At 41.8% G+C, this 19,755-nt stretch overlaps 1 protein-coding gene across 2 annotated transcripts; it reads left to right on the top strand.

Annotated features, from left to right (window-relative positions):
• Positions 1-10: 10 nt before the first annotated feature.
• TLR5 (toll like receptor 5) lies at positions 11-18,422 on the top strand. 2 transcript variants are annotated; one of them, XM_049833440.1, is made up of 2 exons: positions 11-3,372; positions 15,383-18,422. In XM_049833440.1, exon 2 carries the CDS (start codon positions 15,387-15,389, stop codon positions 17,970-17,972), a length of 2,586 nt encoding a protein of 861 aa, XP_049689397.1. In that variant the 5' UTR covers positions 11-3,372; positions 15,383-15,386; the 3' UTR covers positions 17,973-18,422. The 2 variants fall into 2 exon arrangements, with proteins under 2 accessions (XP_049689397.1, XP_049689398.1); XM_049833441.1 differs by lacking the exon at positions 11-3,372 and adding an exon at positions 11,596-11,815.
• The last annotated feature ends 1,333 nt before the right edge of the window (positions 18,423-19,755 follow it).

The following is a 19,755-nucleotide window of genomic DNA, read 5'->3' as shown; positions in this document are numbered from 1 at the left end:
TGAGCCAGCAGCTGTGTGGTGCTTAGTTGCTGGCTGGGGTTAAAGCACAACAGAGACAAATGACTATTTGTTACAAAATATCTTAAACCATTTAATGACCTTTTATAAATGAACCTTTATATATGATATTTTCTTGAAATTAGTAATATGCTTAAAATTAGGTATCTCAGTGCTAAATTTCAAGAAGCTGCATAAATCCAGGACACAGTAAAATTCTGTAAGTAATTGTTCCTAATTTGGGGTGTTTTCATGTGTATAGTGGAGAGGACATCTTTTCTTTTTCCCTCTTCCCTAATCCCTTATGGTACCTGCTAGATGTCTAGCTCACTGTGTGTATGTGACTTGCATAAGACAACGGAGGAGCAAGAAACGTGTCTCTGCTTAACACAGACACCTTGGCAGAAAGACAACTTTTGTTTTAGTTTCCATCATTTCTTGCAAGTGACAGAACGCCAGGAGATGGTTGTGTAGGTGTGCCTTTTGTCATCAAAATATAACATGCTCATCTGCATCATTTGGAATTACATTACTTCCTCTATGCAAGAAGGCATTGAAAGATGTCAGTGCAGTGCTACAGAAAATACAGCTGCATTAATAGACAACTTAGCGGTTTCTTTTGTCTGAGTTACACAAGTACAGTAGCTGAATATACTGGCACCTTTTATTGACTCCTGTGATTTACACATTTTAAGCTTGGAGGTTTTTAATAACTGAATCAAAAAGATTTAATTCAGAAGCAAGTCTACAGTTGTAATAATACTGTGTGAGCACTGTTCGGTGATAAATCAAAGTCAATGCACCAAACTAAAAAAACATCCGGGTTGGATTTCCAATAGTAACTTGGCAAGAGCTTTTGGAAAAAAAACACTCCTGTAAATTTGTGACCACTTGTTAGCAGCAGTTGACTGTACAACAAGCAGCAGTAAATACCTCGCTGCCATGCTGAAATGTGCATTTTATATTAAACAAAAAGATGCTTGAAGACTATAGCCATGAAAAGATAGCAGTCCTGCTTACTTGCTGCTTCAGCCGCTTCTGAAATCTTTATTCACAATCTGAAACTGGCTTAGCTGGCACCTAAACTGTCACTGGGTTCTAGGCCTTGGCTTCAGTAACTTCAGTAGAAATAAACCATCTCTGCCTTTTATGTATATGGGCAAACAGTTAAAGGCCCAAGCTGACAGGATCCACAAAAACCTAGGTGTTTCCCACCTGCATCAACATGCCAGAACAACAGGATTGTAACTGAAGTATCCACATTAGACACACGTTGAGATGTATAAACTGGGGGCAAACACGTCTAAATCCTGATGGTGGTTCTTACTGTCACCGCCTGGAAAGAGGTGCTGTGGTGATAAGCTCAGTAGAAATGAGACTTAGTACAGACTTACTGTCTTTTCCTAATAATTACAGCTGAGTAATCCTGAAAATATTCAGAACTTCAGGTATCCAGTTCCATCTATTCAAAGTAAGAGAGAGAAGCAGGACCAAAGGGAAAATAAGTATTCTGTATCTGAGCATACGTATCACAACCATTTCCTCACACTGTAAATTTGCACAAAACAACGGGTACTTCCAGATACTTCTCTAATATCCTATGCGACCTGACAGAATTGTGTAGGACTTTTCCTAAAATAGTTTATCTGGCTTTGTCCGATTCCCTGTGTTTCGCTTAAACACAGAATTTCAAATTTAGCAAAATTACTTCTCTACAGATGCACAGGTCCTGTTTTCAGTGGCCTTAGAACTATCATTTCAGTGCCAGTGTGTTGTAATCTCTCACCGAATTTCAGATTAGTACAATATACCACAGGCAACCAGAGAGGTGCATTAATACCATTAAAATACATATATCACTTATAAGTACTTAATACAGGAGTGACATAAATATCAGTAATTAAAGGTACATAACCCAGATTAGGATGAAGACAGGCACTTTGGTGTCATCTCTGGCCCAACTGATTCCATACAAAACACAGCAGCTTAAGCAGGAAAGAGTGAGAATTTCCAACCTCGATATCCTCATGGTTTGGTGGGACGTCAGGGGACATCAGGGACAGAAGCAGAGTTCAGATCCTATTAGGAAGAGAAAGGTTCCAGAAGGAGCGATCTGACCATTGAGCGGAGGGATAGGAGAAGGGTCTACGACCTGCTGGGAGTTGTGAGCAAGAGCTGCCTTGGGCAGCTCAGAAGAGGCCACTTTTTCAAACCGCATCAATTTCCAGAAATTGTATTTAAATGCAAAATGAAAATTTAAATTACTGTAATTTTAAAAAATAAAAATTACCCTGTCCTCTCTTTTATACCCCCACCCCCCCTTTTCATTCCTGGATTCCTCTTTAAGAATTATAGTAACAGGCAAATAAATCACTTCAGCTACAGCTCTATCCTTCCATCTTTACTTCTTTAGTAAGCCTGAGTATTCTACTTAGTATAAGGTAAAGTAGAAAATGGAATATAATGACCATTAGAGGTAGGGTAAGAATGTGAGTAGCGGATCAGCCGCTTACAGTTAGCTCGGGTCAGATTAAGTGCACAGCAGAGGGTCAGCTGTACTGGAGGTAAGAGACTGAGATGAACTGGCTCTTTCTACCCGCGAAAGACCAGAAGAAACAGCTCAAGCACCAAGCAGCCAGCAAACACAAATTTTCACGCTGCTTAGACTGGGGTGAGTCGGCGTGATGGTCTTCTGCGCACCAGAATGCTTACATTGAGCGAAGCCAGTAAAAGCTGGCGGCCCTGCCCCGGCGGCAGCCCTCAGCCTGGTTTCCCCTTCCCTGACCCCTTCTCGGCATGGAGCAGCTGGTCTTCAAAAGTCAGGGAAGAGCTTCTCCCTGCTGGGGAATTCACCTGCCCGTGTGTCTTCACTGCTGTCTCTACCTGTCTTCTTTTAGATTTTTTTCCCGTTCCGTGCCCACATCACCACCGTTTTCCTCACCCCCGCAGCGCCCCACCTCAGCGCGGCGCTGGCCTTTAGTTACCGCCGCGTTCCGCGAGTCAGCAAGCAGCTAAACGTCCGAGCTGGTGTTTTCGGCCGCGGCGAGAGCTGACCTCCCTGAGGCAGGCTCCTTCAACCGGAAAGCTCTCCGCGGCCGCCGCCCAACACCTCAGCCATTTCACAGCTTTCGAAGACGCTTTCTCCCAGCGGCCGGCTGGGGGGTGTGTGTGTGTGTGTGTGTGTGTGTGTGTGGAAGCGAGCAGGGCGACAGAGAAGGGGAGTGCGCGCCTTCCTGCCGCCGGCCGTGGCGGCCCCGTGCCCCGCGGCCGTTGGTTTTCCGTTAACGGCCGCTCCGCCCCGGGGGTGGGGTGGCCGCAGGCCGGGACGGCGGTGGCGCGCTGAGGGCCGGGCCGGGCCGGCGGAGGTGAGCGCGGGTGGCGTGAGGCGGCTGTCGGCCTGCGGCCCGGGGCGGGGGGTCCCGCTGCGGCCTGTCCCGAGGGGCGGCCAGGCCGGGCTGCGGGCGCGGAGCCGGGGGGGGGGCGGGTGACAGAGCAGCAGGCGAGAACGGAGCCGCAGCCTTACGCAGGTCCGTCGCAGCCGACACTTCTCCAAGGGTCCAGCTTCGCCTTCCCTTTTCGCCCTCTGCCTTTCCTCTCTGAGCCGCTGAGAAATAAGGCGTGTTACCCACCCCTAGGAGAATTTTTTGGCACCAGGGCTGCACTTCACATTTTTCAAAGCAGTATGTTATTTAACATTCCCCCCCCCCCCCCCCCCCCAAGTTAGACAAGGATTGTTACACTCATTTTATGGGAAAAAACAGATATGCGGGGTATAAAGTTTCTAAAAGGTACAAAGGCATCGGAGGTAAGACAGCCTCACCTGCACCTGGTGTGGGAGAAGTCCAGCTTGCTGGATGTCAGCGGGGTTCCCCACCCCTCACTTCAGTATTCAGGCATGAAGCATTCTGCTCTTGCAGATGCCCAGCAATGCCTGAGGCCGACAGGGCTGATGAGTCTGCATCTAATCCAGCTGTGTGGCACAGGTGTTTTGATGTAGGCATGCTTCTAGCTCAGCCCAAAATGCAGCAGTGGCTGCTGCTTTGTTTTAAAATGGAGCCATGAATTGTTACTGTACACCTTTAATTCAGTGGCTGATGGCTAGGAGCATTCACCCAGATCATGGGAGAGTTCATTCAATTCCATCCTCTACCTGAAGGCAAATGAGACGTACATCTTCCTCCTAATTGGCAACAGGATCCTTGTGGCACTCTTCAGCTTCCTTTTGAAGCTGTGTCATTGTGCACGAACTTCTAGAAGTTGACTGAGATGGTAGAGGCAGGAACTGGAGTGGGGGCAAAAAGGGCCTCCAAGCTGTTCTCTAAGGATGGTTTCTGGGTTGAAAATGTGCGTAGTCAGAATATGGAAACTGCCCAGAGCAGATCTCTTCCCTCCCCTCCCTTGGCCCCCATACAAAGCATCCCCCAACCCCTCGTTAGCCTGAAACATGTCTTTGATTTAGTGAATCTTGTACATCATTCACTCACTTGGAAGAGCTGTAACCAAAGAGGAGGCGAGTGCCTCCGGTCCAAAATAACCAATGCTTCCACAGTTAATGGGTATTTGTGAGATAAAAGGGTTTGGTATTGCATTGTGCAGAAAACAGATTTGAGTGTAACTGTTTTACATGATAGATTAATGTGCTAAATGAAGACATTGCTAGCTTTCTCTCCAGAAGGAGCTGGGTAGGGACAGAATTTAAAATATGACCTGCTGGGGATTTCTGTTTTGTCAGTCCCTAGGTGTCAGACTGCAGGTCTTCTATGGATTCAGAAATCAGGTGCCTATCTTTTTACATGCACTGCATGGAGTGTACGATTTGGTTTCCTGCTTCCACTCTAAATGCCTTTCATGCAGGTTAGCCTGTGTGACAGCTATTCTTCTTGGTTGGGTTGGGACCATCTTGTATGAGGATCATCAGTAGAGAAGCACTTGACCTGGGATATATATGCAGGTGAGCCCTAGGACTCTACTACCATACTGCGAGTAAATGAAATAGCTAACTCGCCAACAGTCTTACACAGGAATTGTTTCAGAAAGGCTACTAGCTACTTTTCTACCTTTTTCACTTGTTAGGTCTCCTTTACACAACAGGTTCTACAGTACAAAGTTATGCCAGCTATTCTTGTGAGTGTAATTTTCATGTTCTTCTCCTCCACCAAAAAGTTAAGAGCTAACTCAAATTTATTCTGATCTAAAGCCTATTTCAAAGAAATTCAGAAGGTATCCTTTCAATGTCTCCATTCCAGGAAAGAGTGGAGCAGGTTTCTAACTTCACTGAAATGCTGGGCAGATTGGCTGTCTGTCTCTCTTTTGTACTATATTTATGGTCCTTTTGTCACTGGACGTTTGCAGCTTGTTATCTTTTGATTGCTTTTTTTAAAACATGTGCAAAAAACATATTTGCAAAAGCAAACGTCTCTTTCTTACCAGTTCTGTTTGGCTGTACATATTTTGACACCAGTCTCCATACTCCTTTAATAGTTCCTTAATAAATAACGTGCCCAGATTGGGTCCCAGGAGTGCAGGTGTGGCAACTGTGCCATTTCCCTTCCAGCTAGCCATTTAGTCATCTTTGCTGACTTCAGCTACTGAACCATTACCACTGGTTTGTGCCTGACCACTATTTCACAGGCATGACAGTGCTGATGAGCTTTATAAAAAGGTTAGCTTTGCAGGTAAGGCTGGACAGAGCTCTGCTTGTGACCCTAGGTGTTACAGTCTGAATGCTGCTTCTCCACTTATTGCTGCTTTCTCAGGAATTTCTGTTCCATCTGTGAAAGCTGGCCTCCTGTAAGTTAAAAACTCGGCTGTCATTCTTAAGAGTCCTTTCCTATTACCACTTTGATCTTTTCCAGGTGAGATTTTTAATCCTGGCTGCTTCTAATTATCCTGCAAGCACAAAAAAGGACATTTTATCCATAGGCTAAATCCACTTTGTGAAAAACACAGTCCAAAATGATAGCTAAGAGGGAAGGGAAACCAACAGTAAGGAAACACTACTTCCCTGGGGTGGCTTCTAGTCTAGACCAGGCAGTTATCACATGACAGTTTTCAAAGAAAAAGTCAACATGGATTCAGGGTGTGAGGCAAGAATACCTGAGTGGTGACTATGACCGCCCACGGGTTGTTTGTGCAGCTTCGAACAAGCATCTCTGCTGTGAAATAACTGTAGCACCAAGTAAAAAAAAAAACAAAAACAAAAACAAAAAAACCCCAGGAACCTTCAGTGTCCTCACTGAAGCCTCAAGAAGTTCATTTCCTTAGGACCTAGAAGAGCATAAGAAACCTTGTTGGTCCTCTTCTCAAGCCTAGCTGAGGCTCTCCCTGCCTTCATCATCCCCTGTCAGACACAGGGGCAGAGAAGCCTGTGCTGCTGGGGGCTGGCAGATGGACCACTGCTCAGCGCTGGGGCGCTTCACTGGAACAACCAGCCCAGCTGGCTGGTAGATACAGCAGTCTATTAGCACTCAGCCATGCTGACAGGACAAAGCTGAGCTGTAAGGTACAACAAAACACACGTACAGCTTGTTGGCAGTTAGGGCTGAAATGGTCTCTCACAGTTTAGCAGTGTGAGCAAACTGCTTGCGGCACATGGCAGGGAAAAGAGCAGGCTGGCTCTGCTCTGGAGGGAGACGCTCAAAACAGTGCTAGCAGCTAAAAAAACCAACTGCACTGAGGCCAGGGGCTGGAGTCTGGGGGCTACAGCACCCTCCCTGTGCCTATCCAGTTTACTCCTGTCCCCCTGAGAAAGAGCCCAGAGCATGTTTTAGTGTATACTTCCAAGTTTATTTCCCCAGCCTTCTGGAGACTGCTTTCTTTTAAAGAACTGTTATAATAATAATAGAGGAATCGCACTATCTTTGTGTGTCCACATCTCGTCATATAATCTGAGGGAATATAAAAACAAATAAATAAATACAAATAAATCTAGATGATGAACAAGAACACTAGATCATTACATCCCATAGGTAGCTTCTGATTACACAAAGCAGTGGCTGTTTTATATACTCCTCCTCCTCCTCTGTCAGGTCAGTAAATGCCTTATTGTCTTAGGTTTTCCCCATCATTGATAGGAACTGTCATAATACTTACCTGCCTTATAAAATGCTTCCTGATTTTAAGTTGGAAAATGATGTATTTGAGTTAAGCACCCTAGCATCTTAAGGGAGAGGCTGAGGGGGTGGCAAGGGGCACCTTCATTAATTATCTAATAAATGAAATTGCTTCTTTTTTAGGTAGTGATTGGCTAGAGGGGCCCCATGAAGAAAAGCTTGTTTACACTGCACAGCTTTTTATGAGCACAAACACATATATTATGATGGCTTAGAGCCTAGGCGAAAGCTTGGAACTTTATTTTTGTGTCAGTAAGTAGATTTGATCTAATCAGATAACAGCAGCAATACAAATTTTCACAACAGCAGTTGGCCTTTATCTGGCCAGTCTAAGAACAAAGGCTTACTGTTTGTGATATACCTTTCAAGGTCTTTTTTATGGCCTAGATAAATATTACAAACAAACTCCTTGTCAGTAGGCTTTCTGTTCCATTAAAAGGGTGCTCTTTGAAGGTGTTTGGGTTTATTTCTGAGAAATTTTACCACGTGCCAAATACAAACAGTCCTTCACAATCAGTGTGTATCACCAGCCTCTGGGAAAGATGCCCATAATTGTTGCCAGGAGTGAAGAAAAGATTAATGGTATTACGGTATTAGATATTTTACTTGTTCTGCACTTTCTCCAAGATGTAGGAATAAGTCTCAATTCCCTACAGAATTGTGACATGTGAATATATAGGGAAGACTGAACAGGGAGACTCTTTCATGTGGATGGCAGGAAGGGACCCAAGAAATGAAGAATGAGATTGAGACATTCTATCAAAATAGATTGAGATTGAGTCTATTCAGGTGAATTTCAGCAGATTTTGGGCAGCCAAGTCCCCAAAATCTGATCCAAAATGCCCTTCCTTCAGTCATAAACCCACATAGCACCACCATTGCTGCTGCTGCTGCTCCCAGAACATGTAAGCCATTGCACAGGAGCACCCCAGGGTGAGGAGCCTTGAACAGTGATGGCAGAGGTTGTAGACATCAATATGAAGAGCATGTCCCCAAGCAGGCCTCCTCGGGGGAGCCTGCATGGAGCACTTCTAGCAGAGCTGCAACTTTGGGTCTAGTGCAGGGCATCCTAGACGCCATGGACATTTTATTTCAAACTTTAGCCAAGGAAAGGAGAGGTCTTTGATATTATGACCCAGTTAGACCATTAAAGGAAGTGGAAGACCTGAATAGTTAGCCTTCCTCAGTCTGAGAAGCTTCAGTCTGGGTCTCACTCAAGGAAACTGCTTTAACCACGAGGCTATAAGCACGTAAGTATGTTAGGCAACAGTACCTTTTCTCTCTCCTGCAGAAGCTTGGCAGTGCAAACAAGAATGCAAGAGCTGTGAGGATTTTTGGCCAAGCAGGGGTTGGAAGATAAACTCCTTGAATTATTTTGGAATAGAACATTGCTTGCTTGATTTTGGTTGTTCAGTCCAAAATGCTAGTTTAGCTAAAATCCATAACCAGCCTTCATCTTTAGAGTCCAGTGTCGAGTACAGAATTAGCAACTGATGTTACTGTCCTCTACTTCTCTTTGTCAGCACATGCCTCCAGCATAATTTTGCATCCAATCAGTATTCCCCTTGTTTTGCAGAATTGGAGAACTATAGTTAACTCCTTAGTTCTTTTAGCATCTCTTTCTACTTTGAGGTACCAGTTTGCAAAGTTACAGCCTCAACAGGTTTGACCCATTCTCAGAAAACTTGAACGTCATAGGTAACCAGCCCAGCTGTTCTAGATAGAGGAAGTCTCAACCCCATTACATGTAAACAATAGACAAGTTTCTATTGTTTGCAGTGGGGTTTGCTTGTTATTCTCCTCTTCTTTTTTTGTTTTTGGGTTTTTTTTTTCCCAAGTCTGCTTCATTCTGTTTGGGTGTTTCCACAGAAGGGTCAATGCAATCCAAGTAAGACAGGAGTTGCGCTAGCCATGTACCAGGAATAGGGCACATAATTGTGTGTGGGCTGCGTTAGGTTTGTGCATGCTTTCTAGTCTTCATTCCGAGACATTGATCAGGGGTTACTTTTCAGACTGGGCAGCTAACAGCCAAAATTCCCCAGGCAGATAACTTAAGTCTTACCTTTACATCCAGACTAAATAGCAATGTGGAAAGAGGACAGGTGTGGTAGGTCATACTAACGTAGGAGTTAAACCCCCTTTATATGCTGGTGCACTTGATCCATGCCGCAGCCGAAGTATAGTGAAAAGAGAAAGGGACTGAAGAAGAAAAGATGGAGATGGGAACTGAGATCATTCATTGACATATCAAGACTCAGGTCAGGAGTAGAGTCTTACAGAGGCTCCTGCAGCACTTCTGGATTGGCTCAGCCATCCCACACTGCTAAACTGTGAGAAACCATTTCAGCCCTAACTGCCAACAAGCTGTATGTGTGTTTCTTCTTATGTTACAGCTTAGCTTTGTGCTGTCAGCATGGCTGAGTGGTAATAGACTGCTGCATCTACCACAACCCCTTTCCTGGAGCTGTTTTAAGCACCTTATGTGCCACATGGCCAAAGATCAGTTACAGATGTACAAAGATCATGTATTTAAACTTTAATGCTATCAGAACATGAACATTTTCCTAAGGTTTATTCTCAAAAGTAAACTAGGTTTGAAAGAGGAGGGAGGAGAGAAGAAAGGATTTCTTTCAACTTTGTTGGGATTCTTGTTCCAGAACTTGCAGACTGAATCAAAAGCCCTTTGAAATCCCAGAGTCCTCCTAGCTGAGATTATCTATACTGAGTCAGGCTTAACCTGAAACTAAGCAAAAATGTCCCCACTTACCCAAAGGTTCTAAACTCCTCCTGTTAATTGTTTCCCTTTCCCAGTGTCTCTCTCATGCCTATGTTCTTTGTACCTGCAGTTGATTTCTTCATTGATACTGTTTGCGAGTGCTGCACTTTGCCAGCTTCTGGCAGAAAGATGTGGGGTTAACTAACTCTCCTAGGAATTAGTTAATCCCTTGTCCCAAAAGGATTTAACAACTGACTGTTGTTTCTGGTCTGGGAAAGACATCCTGCGACCTTTGTCAGTAAAGTTGGATGCCATGTAGAGGCACAGTATACCAGAACAATTTCATAATAAAAGCATAATTACTTCAAGCAGAATTCAGAAACTGTATATTATACAGGAACCCCAACTCATTATATCACAACTGTAAACATGTCCATCCCTATCAGGCAGGACAGCTGCTCTGGTGAATGTAAGAGAGGGACAGAAGCTGGCAAGAATGCATTTATGTTAGTATCTAAAAATCAGAAGCAAAACATTTGAAATTATATGATTTTCTACACAGAAACATCTATTGCTGATTAGATTATTTCAAATCTTAGAATTTGCCAGAAAGCAGAAGTGTGGCCCCAGTCTGTCTAGAAACTTATTCATAAACACTGCTGCAAACTCAGTGTAGTTTAGGTTAGATTAATATAAAACAGTCTCTGTTCAGTTAGCTGGACTCTGGACATAAAAAAGTTGGCTGAAATATATTTTCAAAACACTGACAGGAAAAGTTGTATGTTACTGATGAAAGTATGCATATCAATTTTTAAGTTAAATCACTGTAATTTTATACACAAGCCCATCTCACTATTGCAAAAAAATAGTAAGGGACAATTAAGATTGTCTCTTCAGTGCCTCAAGTTTTTGGGTATAGAGGGGAGAAAAGACAACTATCTTCTGTGCATGATTTTACAGGCAAGAAATACACCCTGAAGTTGTTTAATCCTGTCTTTCTTTCTTCCCTTTCTCTGGGGAGCTTTTGTGCTACCTGTGATGACCAGTGCTGTTTCACAGAAAGACATCAGGGTAACAGCAGCACTCATGCAGGCTCCAAGTGAGCTCTCACATCTTGCTGTCCAAACAGCAACACCTTTAGTTATGGAGCCAAAGGGAAAAAAAGCCTTCCAACTTGACAGTAGGATTAATGTTTATCCCTTAATCCTAAAGCAGGCTTGCGGCAATTAAAGATGAGATTCTCACACGCTCACCAAAAGATACTGCTACCTTTATTTTATATATAGATACATATATATATATATCCTACTCATCTGTGATTCAGTGACCTACAGAAAACAGCCTGGATGTTTTTGTGAAAATTAGCATGAGCAAAAAATTTACTTTTTTTTTTGGTGCAGGTAATGAAAAATTTACCAGTTTTACCCGTATTTACCTATTTATCCACCAGCCACATCCCGAACACCTAAATGACCGGTATTCTTGGTCACTGGACTTCATCTTTGTGGAATTATTTCAAGGAGTCTGTGCTTGTGGTGGGCACACAATTCCTCTGGCTGACTGAGTCGTCATCTAGGAAAAATCTCCTTAGGAGGATATCATGGTCACTGCACCAGGTTATTGAAAAGATTTTTAAACTCTTTAAATCTTATTGATGATTATATCAGACTGGTCTTCTCTAGAGTCCACCCAGATAGCCAGCACCTCTGCTGCCTGGCTCCCCAAAACCTATGGCTGACAATTGAGAACCATTTAGGCCCGCCGCTCATTTTCATAAGCACATATGGTACATGTCTGTTCACTTCCACTAGCATGTGCTGGTTCACATTTGACCTAGGGTTATGTGGCGGAAGCACGGGAGGCTGCTGAAGAGAGTAAGCATGCTACCGAGTGCTGCATAAAACCACTTCTGAGACCGAAATTTTCCTTTCAGATCACTCTTTTAAAAAGCAACCAAATACTGTCGACCATCAGCAAGGACAAAAATAGGGTATGTAACCTGTTCTTTATTTACGTGGACTCCAGTGCATTTTTGTTGCGGGTGTGGAAGGGGGAATGGCAAGTGCTTTCTGATTCTCCATGGGAGAGTTGTTACTCTAACTTCTTCCCTGGCTTGTGTACATCAAAAAGGAGACAGTCTTAGTCCTCCTCTTCAGCTATACTTCAGGCCCTGCTTACTGGCAGCCTCTGTGGATATCCTAAGGTGTACACAGCTGTGCTGAGATGGACAGGCACTACTACAACATCCACTCTCAGGTACTGCCAGTTCCCTTCCTTTCTTGCTGTGCTAGTGAAGGTTTCTAGGTATAGTAACCAAGTTAACGAAACTGAATTTTAAAAAAAGTTAAAATAGTGTAGGTTAGTTCCAGATGACTGAAAGCATCTGCATCAGCCTTCCCTGATCCAGACACACACTTCCTGAGGAGGCTGAGACCAGAGCTAGAGTATTTGCATTCTGTATGTACTTGCTTGCTGCCTTTAGATCTAGGTAGAATATCCACCCTGCATTGTAAAAGTTCTTTCCATTGCTCAGAAACATACCCTGCTTAGGACTTTCCATCCCCAAAGCATTTGCTGCATTTTTCCTCACCCTCCTACTGTTCCCCTTCCCTTTACTGTTTACCCCTTCTGACAGCAAGGCAGTAGAAGGAGACAAAATTTCACATGCTGAGCTCTGGTTCTCTGAATTTCATTGCTCCAGTTTTCAATAACAAATGAAGCATTTACACATCCCTTCATCTCCATGTCCATGCACAGGCATGTAACTGAATGGAATGATCATAATTTTGTGGGAAGAATATTCTTCCCAAAAGGTTTAAGGTGCTAATGTACAATGGTGAAGGGTTGTATAAAATGCTACACAGAGGGATTCTGTTAAAAATCTTTGCTGTCCTCATGACAGCAGTAAGAGGCATTACTTACTGCCAGCATCCTCCTCCTGCTCATGGAGGGCCAAGATTCGGGGGAAAAGGTAGTAACTCATGCAGAAAAAAATTGAGGGAGCAAAGAGTTTACAAATGAAATCTTCCTTGTCACCAAACCAGAGCAGAGGTGAAGTGTAACAACTGTTAAGAGATTGTTAGAGACTTCTTTAACTTACAAGAATGTGGAAAAGCAGGTAAGTGTAAAAGCGAAGTTGGCTAGAAATATTTCACCATTTTCTTATTTTCTAATAATAAAAATAAAACTATTTTTTTAAATTTAAAAGCAACGTTTTCTAATTCTTCCACTCTAAACATTTTGAGATTTTCTTGTGGTAAGGTGATACATATGTCTATTAAATTTTGACTTCCAAAGTACTTTCTGTTTGTCACTTCTTTTGGTGATGCTGTGATTTTGCCCAAGCTTTAAAAACCAGCCATAGCATTTGGGCAAATACAAGGAATGGAAATGTAAACATCTGAAACATAAATGTAATTTAAAACTATTTGTGCTAAACATCTTATAGCATGGTGTCAACAAGAACCATTGTAACAGTTAACAAATAATAAAAGGGAAACTTGGTGTTTTGTTTTCATGGTTCAAGCAAAGTAAAAAGTAATCAAGGTCTTGAATGAACTGCTGTAGGTTTAGTTGTGTCTTTTTTAATAACCTACAACATTTTGTAGTCATCAAGACAAACATAGTATAGCTTACTGTTTATAATATCCCCTTTTAACAGTGCATGCTAGGTCAAAAAAAGAGGGTAGAAATTACAATTATTTTCTAGTACTAGGAATTATTCCCCATAGTTGCAATTAAAATATCTTAACAGAATTTTGATACTCACTGCCTGCAATTTGCTTTTCTTTGCAGCACATCCTAAATTTTTTAGTGAGACAAAATGTGAATGAAATCTGAATGCCAGGACTTCAGAATTCAGCACTCTATCCTATATTTATACTCTCTTTTACTTTCAAGTAATCAGATCTTGTCCCAAACACCCATGACATTGTCTGAAAAAATGACAAGATTAGTATTTTAAGTTGCAGGGTATTTGTGTTTCCCACTTGGTGTTTGAGCCTCTAGGGTGGAATTCTGCAGACTCACCCTAGTAGTCACAGTTGTTACCAGTTAAGGTTTTAGTATAATCAGATGACTTTGAGAACATCACCAAAAACATTAGGTACAGTGAGACTGCATCAGTTAGGAGATTCAGTGGTACCGTAACACCCTTGTACTTCCAACAGCTAGCTCTTTCACTTGGTATCTGCAACAGGACTATAATAGTGGTTTCTACTGACATACTTTTTCATTTCCCAGAAATCACTTTGTATGATGGCAACAAGCATAAGATGATTTTCGTTCAAGTGTAATATTCTGCATAGAATCTTGTGCTTTAAAGCAGCAGTGTGCTTAAATCATAATAATTATTAGCGGGGTTTACCTTTTTTTAATTACTGGCTCAAAGTCCAACTTTCTTCCTCTCTGAAGTAGATGTACTTTGCAGACATTAGATGGCCATTGGGCGTTTGGTTCCACAAGGATTTACACTTACCAATTTTTAAGCAGATTGTGCTGGAGGTCACAAACATTCTTCCATTGGGTTGTCATTTCATTTCAATAAATGCTTTTTTAAAAGCAGAGGCAGACGGTTGCACTCTTGGAAGGTTTTTTTAAACTACAGTACACTAACAACCACTTTAGGGCTAATAATTTGCTCTGTTCCTTACCATGCTCAATAAAAAAAGACCTTCCTTGTTTTGAAGAGGTTTTTGTCTCAGATAAAGAGAGAGGCAGGCAGACAGATGGCATAACACAAGGAAAATCCAGCACAGGAATAAATTAATAAATAGATTAATCAGTGAGCTGCATGAATTATGTTATGCACCTTTTTATATAACTTCAGAATTTACAGTTCAGGAAATGTAGTTTTTCATAAAATGTGTAATCTTGCAGCACAGTTTCAGGCTACTGTGTTTTTTTCTTTTCCTTCACTATTAGCCTTGTTCCTGCCTATACTTTCAGAACTATTTTACAACCCTTTCAAGAACAATTTCAGATTGCAGGGTTAATCTGAGGCTCAAGGAGCTCCAGAAGTGGTCCCCCTTTTAAAAATTCATGGCTGTTAAGCACTTCTGTGTGACAGCAACCTGAATTCCAAATAGTGTCATTGCCCTCACAAGGAGAGCGCTCAGGGGAAGAGCAGCATTGGCCTGCTCTGTTGAGATTGCTGGATGACTGCACTTTACTTTGGTAATCCAAACTGTTTAAACCTCTTTGGATAACTGATTACAGAATTAAGCTAATACACCAACATTACCAGTTCCCTGACACAAATTAAATAGCTAGGCCAAGATTTTCACACTTACTTAGGGCTGCCCTTAAGGTACATAAAGGAGGGTTACTTTTCTGGTCATAGGAGGTGCTTGCATCTGTTTGGGACCCATCTTCTGACCAGCCAGCCTATCAGATGATGCCTGTTAGACTTCAGAGAAAGGATAAATCCCAAATCACTAGTAATTTTTAGTGTGACATTAGTCTTTTATTATACAACTGTTAAAAATGTGCTCTACAACTTACTGCATAGATAGCCAACTGCAGAATTAATGCTTACTATTTTCACTTTTTCACATAGATTCATGATGTTACATCAACAGCTAGTACTCGCCTTTGGAATATCACTAGCTAGTGATATATGTGCATTTAGAAGCTGTTACTCAGAAGCCCAAGTATCCCTATATTATTCCTGCAACCTCACAGATATTCCACTTGTGCCAAAGGATACAGTGAAGCTTTTGCTAACTTTCAACTACATCAGACAAGTGACTGCAACTTCATTTCCACTGCTGAAGCGCTTATTGCTGTTGGAAATCGGAATGCAGTATGTCTATCCCGTTACCATAGGGAAAGGAGCTTTCAGGAACCTGCCAAACCTTCGTGTCTTAGACCTGGGATTCAATAGGATTCTTCAACTGGATCTTGATGCTTTTGTGGGCTTGCCAAGTCTGACTGTACTCCGTCTGTTTCACAACGACCTTGGAGATTCCATCCTGGAAGAACGTTACTTTCAAGATTTGAGCTCGTTAGAAGAATTGGACCTTTCAGGGAACCAAATCACAAAACTTCAGCCTCATCCCTTATTTTATAATCTAACAGTCTTGAAAACTGTGAACCTGAAGTTCAACAAAATATCCAACTTGTGTGAAAGCAATCTTACCAGCTTCCGAGGAAAACACTTTTTATTTTTTAGCCTCAGTTCTAATAATTTGTACAAGACAGATGAAATGGCCTGGGCCAAATGCCCAAATCCTTTCAGAAATATTACGTTTAACTCACTAGACCTTGGTGAAAATGGCTGGAGCACAAAGAAAGTCCAGTATTTCTGTACAGCCATTAAAGGGACTCAAATTGGTTCTTTAATATTTAGGTCTCATACAATGGGTTCAGGATTTGGCTTTAGTAACTTAAGAAATCCAGATAATGATATGTTTGCAGGACTAGCAAGAAGTGGTCTTCATTTGCTTGATATTTCAAATGGTTACATTTTCTCTCTCAATTCTTTAACCTTTCGAGGCCTTGGTGATCTCGAATTGCTGAACCTTTTCAAAAACAAGATAAATCAAATCCAAAGGCAAGCATTTTTTGGCTTGGGAAACCTAAAAACTCTCAATCTTTCAAGTAATCTTTTAGGTGAGTTGTACGATTATACTTTTGAGGGTCTACATAGTGTAATGTATATTGATTTACAGCAAAATCATATTGGGATGATTGGTGAAAAATCATTCAGTAACTTAGTAAGTCTGAAAGTAATTGATCTCCGAGACAATGCCATTAAAAGACTCCCTTCTTTTCCACATCTGACCTCTGCCTTTTTAGGTGACAATAAGCTAATGTCTGTAGTTGGCACAGCAATAGCAGCAACACACCTTGAATTAGAAAGAAATTGGTTGGCAAACCTGGGTGACCTGTATATTCTTTTCCAAGCACCAGATGTGCAGTATATCTTCTTAAAACAGAATCGCTTCTCTTACTGTGTGAAAAGTGATAATGTTATAGAAAACAGTCAGTTAATCTATATGGATCTGGGCGAAAATATGTTACAGCTTGTGTGGGGGAGAGATTTATGTTTGGATGTGTTCAGGCCACTGTCCAAACTTCAGGTTCTACATCTGAATAACAACTACCTTAGTGCTCTTCCACAGGAGATTTTTAGAGGTCTAACATCTCTAAAAAGACTTAATCTAGCTTCCAACCTATTGTCTCATCTTTCTCCTGGCCTTTTTCCACAAAGCCTAACAAACCTAAACTTGTCTGGAAACCAGCTTTTTTCACCCGAGCCTGAAGTCTTTATGACTTTGAGTATTCTGGATATAACACATAATAAGTATGTCTGTGATTGTACTTTAAAGAGCCTACTAGTGTGGCTAAACGAAACCAATGTCACCGTAGCTGGCTCACAATCTGACAGGTACTGTGTATACCCACCTGCATTTGCAGGGGTACCACTGTCATCTCTGACATATGATGGCTGCAATGAAGATGAACTCCAGCAGACACTCAGGTTCTCAGTATTCATCTTCACCTCCATCACTCTTCTAATGTTTCTGATGGCAGTCATCATTTTTACTCGCTGTCGGGGGATTTGTTTTGTCTGGTATAAAACGATCACAAAAAAAATGATAGACAACCATCCACAAGTGGCAGATAAAAGCAAATACAAATATGACGCATATTTGTGCTACTGCAAAAATGACTTTGAATGGGTCCAGAATTCTTTGCTAAAGCACCTGGATTCACAGTATTTTGATAAAAACAGATTTACCTTGTGCTTTGAGGAAAGAGATTTCTTGCCTGGTGAAGAACATATCAACAATATTCGTGATGCCATTTGGAACAGCAGGAAAACAATCTGCATTGTGACCAGGCAGTTTCTCAAAGATGGGTGGTGTGTGGAAGCCTTTAATTTTGCCCAGAGCAGGTACTTCTGTGATCTGAAAGATGTCCTAATTATGGTAGTGGTTGGGTCACTTTCTCAATATCAACTGAGGAAATACAAACCAATTCGAAACTTTTTACAAAGGAGTCGATATTTGCAGTGGCCTGAAGATTATCAAGATGTAGACTGGTTTTTACATAATCTTTCTTGCCAAATTCTGAAAGAAAAAAAAGTGCGAAGGAAAGCCAGTGGTATAGAGCTGCAGACTGTAGCAACCCTCTCGCACTGATAGTGTATCAGTTGCTTGTCTCACCTCTCTAATCATTTTACCGCTGTTTGTTCAGGTATGTGTCTTCAGGGGGTTGTTCAGGATCATTTTAATAAAAGTCTGACTCAGTGTTCACTGTTACAGAACCTGCACCTATTATTTTGATGGTGACATAGTCCTTGAGTATAGTATTCATCTCAGTTTATACACTTATTCAACAAAAGCTTACCAAAATAATTTCAGTATGGCCTCAGTGAGTTTTTCACTGCAGTGAGGAAGCAGGAATAGGAGGTTTTATAAGCTGTTTGTCTTGACAATAGCTGCAAACAAATAATACCATCTTAATCTCTATTTTGATAGAGATTAAAAAGTACACGTGAATGCCATTGTTTGAATGTGGATGTGTCTGTGGCTATTCTAATTTAGTCTCAGTGCACCAGTATACAGGATTTCTATTGATAAAATTACTCCAGCAAAATATTACTTCCTTCTCAATTAGTGTAGTCACTCAGGAACAGAAAAGGGCTAAACCTTGGAAAATTTTCCAGGCAGCATGGGGGAGCAGATTAAAAAAGGGATTGACTGTGCTGATGAAGCCCTGGGTGTCGCTGTTGGCTCAGGTAACAGCTAGGGCTGCCTCAACTCCTCCTGCCTCCCATCTACTGCACCTGCTGGCATTAGGGACAAAATGCTGCTGCAGAGGGAGGTCTGAAAAAGGACCAGCAGCCCTGGCTTCCCAGAGCCCCCGTGGGCTGTCAGAAAAACCACCACCTGCATTTCAACTCTCTGCATTTCTTCCATTTCTCTGAAAATGTCTAACCTTTTTCCTTTTTTTTCCCCAACCAGTCCAAATATTTATAGGCATACTTTAAAGTCAGAGGTTATACCAGGGATTATTTCACATAAAAACCACTGACAGATAGCCAAAGCAGGAATGAATCTGTACAATGAAGATCATGTGCAGATCTAGGCTGTTAGCCTATGGATCTGTACATGGTGTAAGAGATGGGAATTTTAAAAGCATACCTAAGAAATTGTATTTGAATGAATGTCAAAAACCATTTTTGGTCAAGTGTTAATTGAGACCCCTCTTCAGTTAGGACCTTGGTGTATACTTACAAGACACTCCTATCATTTCAGATACTTAAAATTTACTTCTGCTAACCTATGTAGGCAGGAATGACAAGTAGATGCAGAGATTACTGAGATGGCTTTAACCAAGGCTTCTCCATTTTGTTTGAAATGCTTCTGTCTATTTCATGCTTATGCCACTGGTGAGAGGTGGCTACATAAAACTTGCATTTACTTCAGTCTTTGGAAAGGTCTGACTTTTTACATAAAGGTTTCAATAAAACCTTTGGACGAAATTTCATTGTCTGCCTCCGTGCTTATATACCATTTGGAAACTTAAAAAAGATCAAACCTACATCAGGAGCAGCTGGGAAAACTTCTTTCTACCACTGAGGCAGCTTAGAAACATAGAAATAGCCCAGCCCTCATCTGCCCCTTGCAAAAACTATTGCAAGGGGTCGACAAAAGGCAGTAAAAGGATTTTTGGAGAACACGCTACTGAACCATTCCTGATTGTGGAGCGGTTTACAGGCATATGAATAACTGTGGTGTCAAATTTTAGAGAGATTCAAAATAACTTTCTTTTTTACTCACTGTGAAACCGCTCCAAGCCTGAGACTGTCAGAACAAATGCAGTTGGTACAGTCTGTCCTATACAATGAAAAATTGACTTCAAATAGATCATAGGACCCTGATCACCACCTCTGTAGAGTCACCTATTCTTAAATGACAA

This window comes from Accipiter gentilis, chromosome 30, assembly GCF_929443795.1.
Source record: "Accipiter gentilis chromosome 30, bAccGen1.1, whole genome shotgun sequence".
Taxonomy (NCBI): Eukaryota; Metazoa; Chordata; class Aves; order Accipitriformes; family Accipitridae; genus Astur; species Astur gentilis.
The sequence above is the reverse complement of the archived record's forward strand: the minus strand, read 5'-3'. Positions and strand labels throughout refer to the sequence as shown.

What these genes read in the sequence shown, in the direction of transcription:
- TLR5 (XM_049833440.1), top strand. Translation starts at nt 15,387, where the DNA reads ATGATGTTACATCAACAGCTAGTACTCGCCTTTGGAATATCACTAGCT.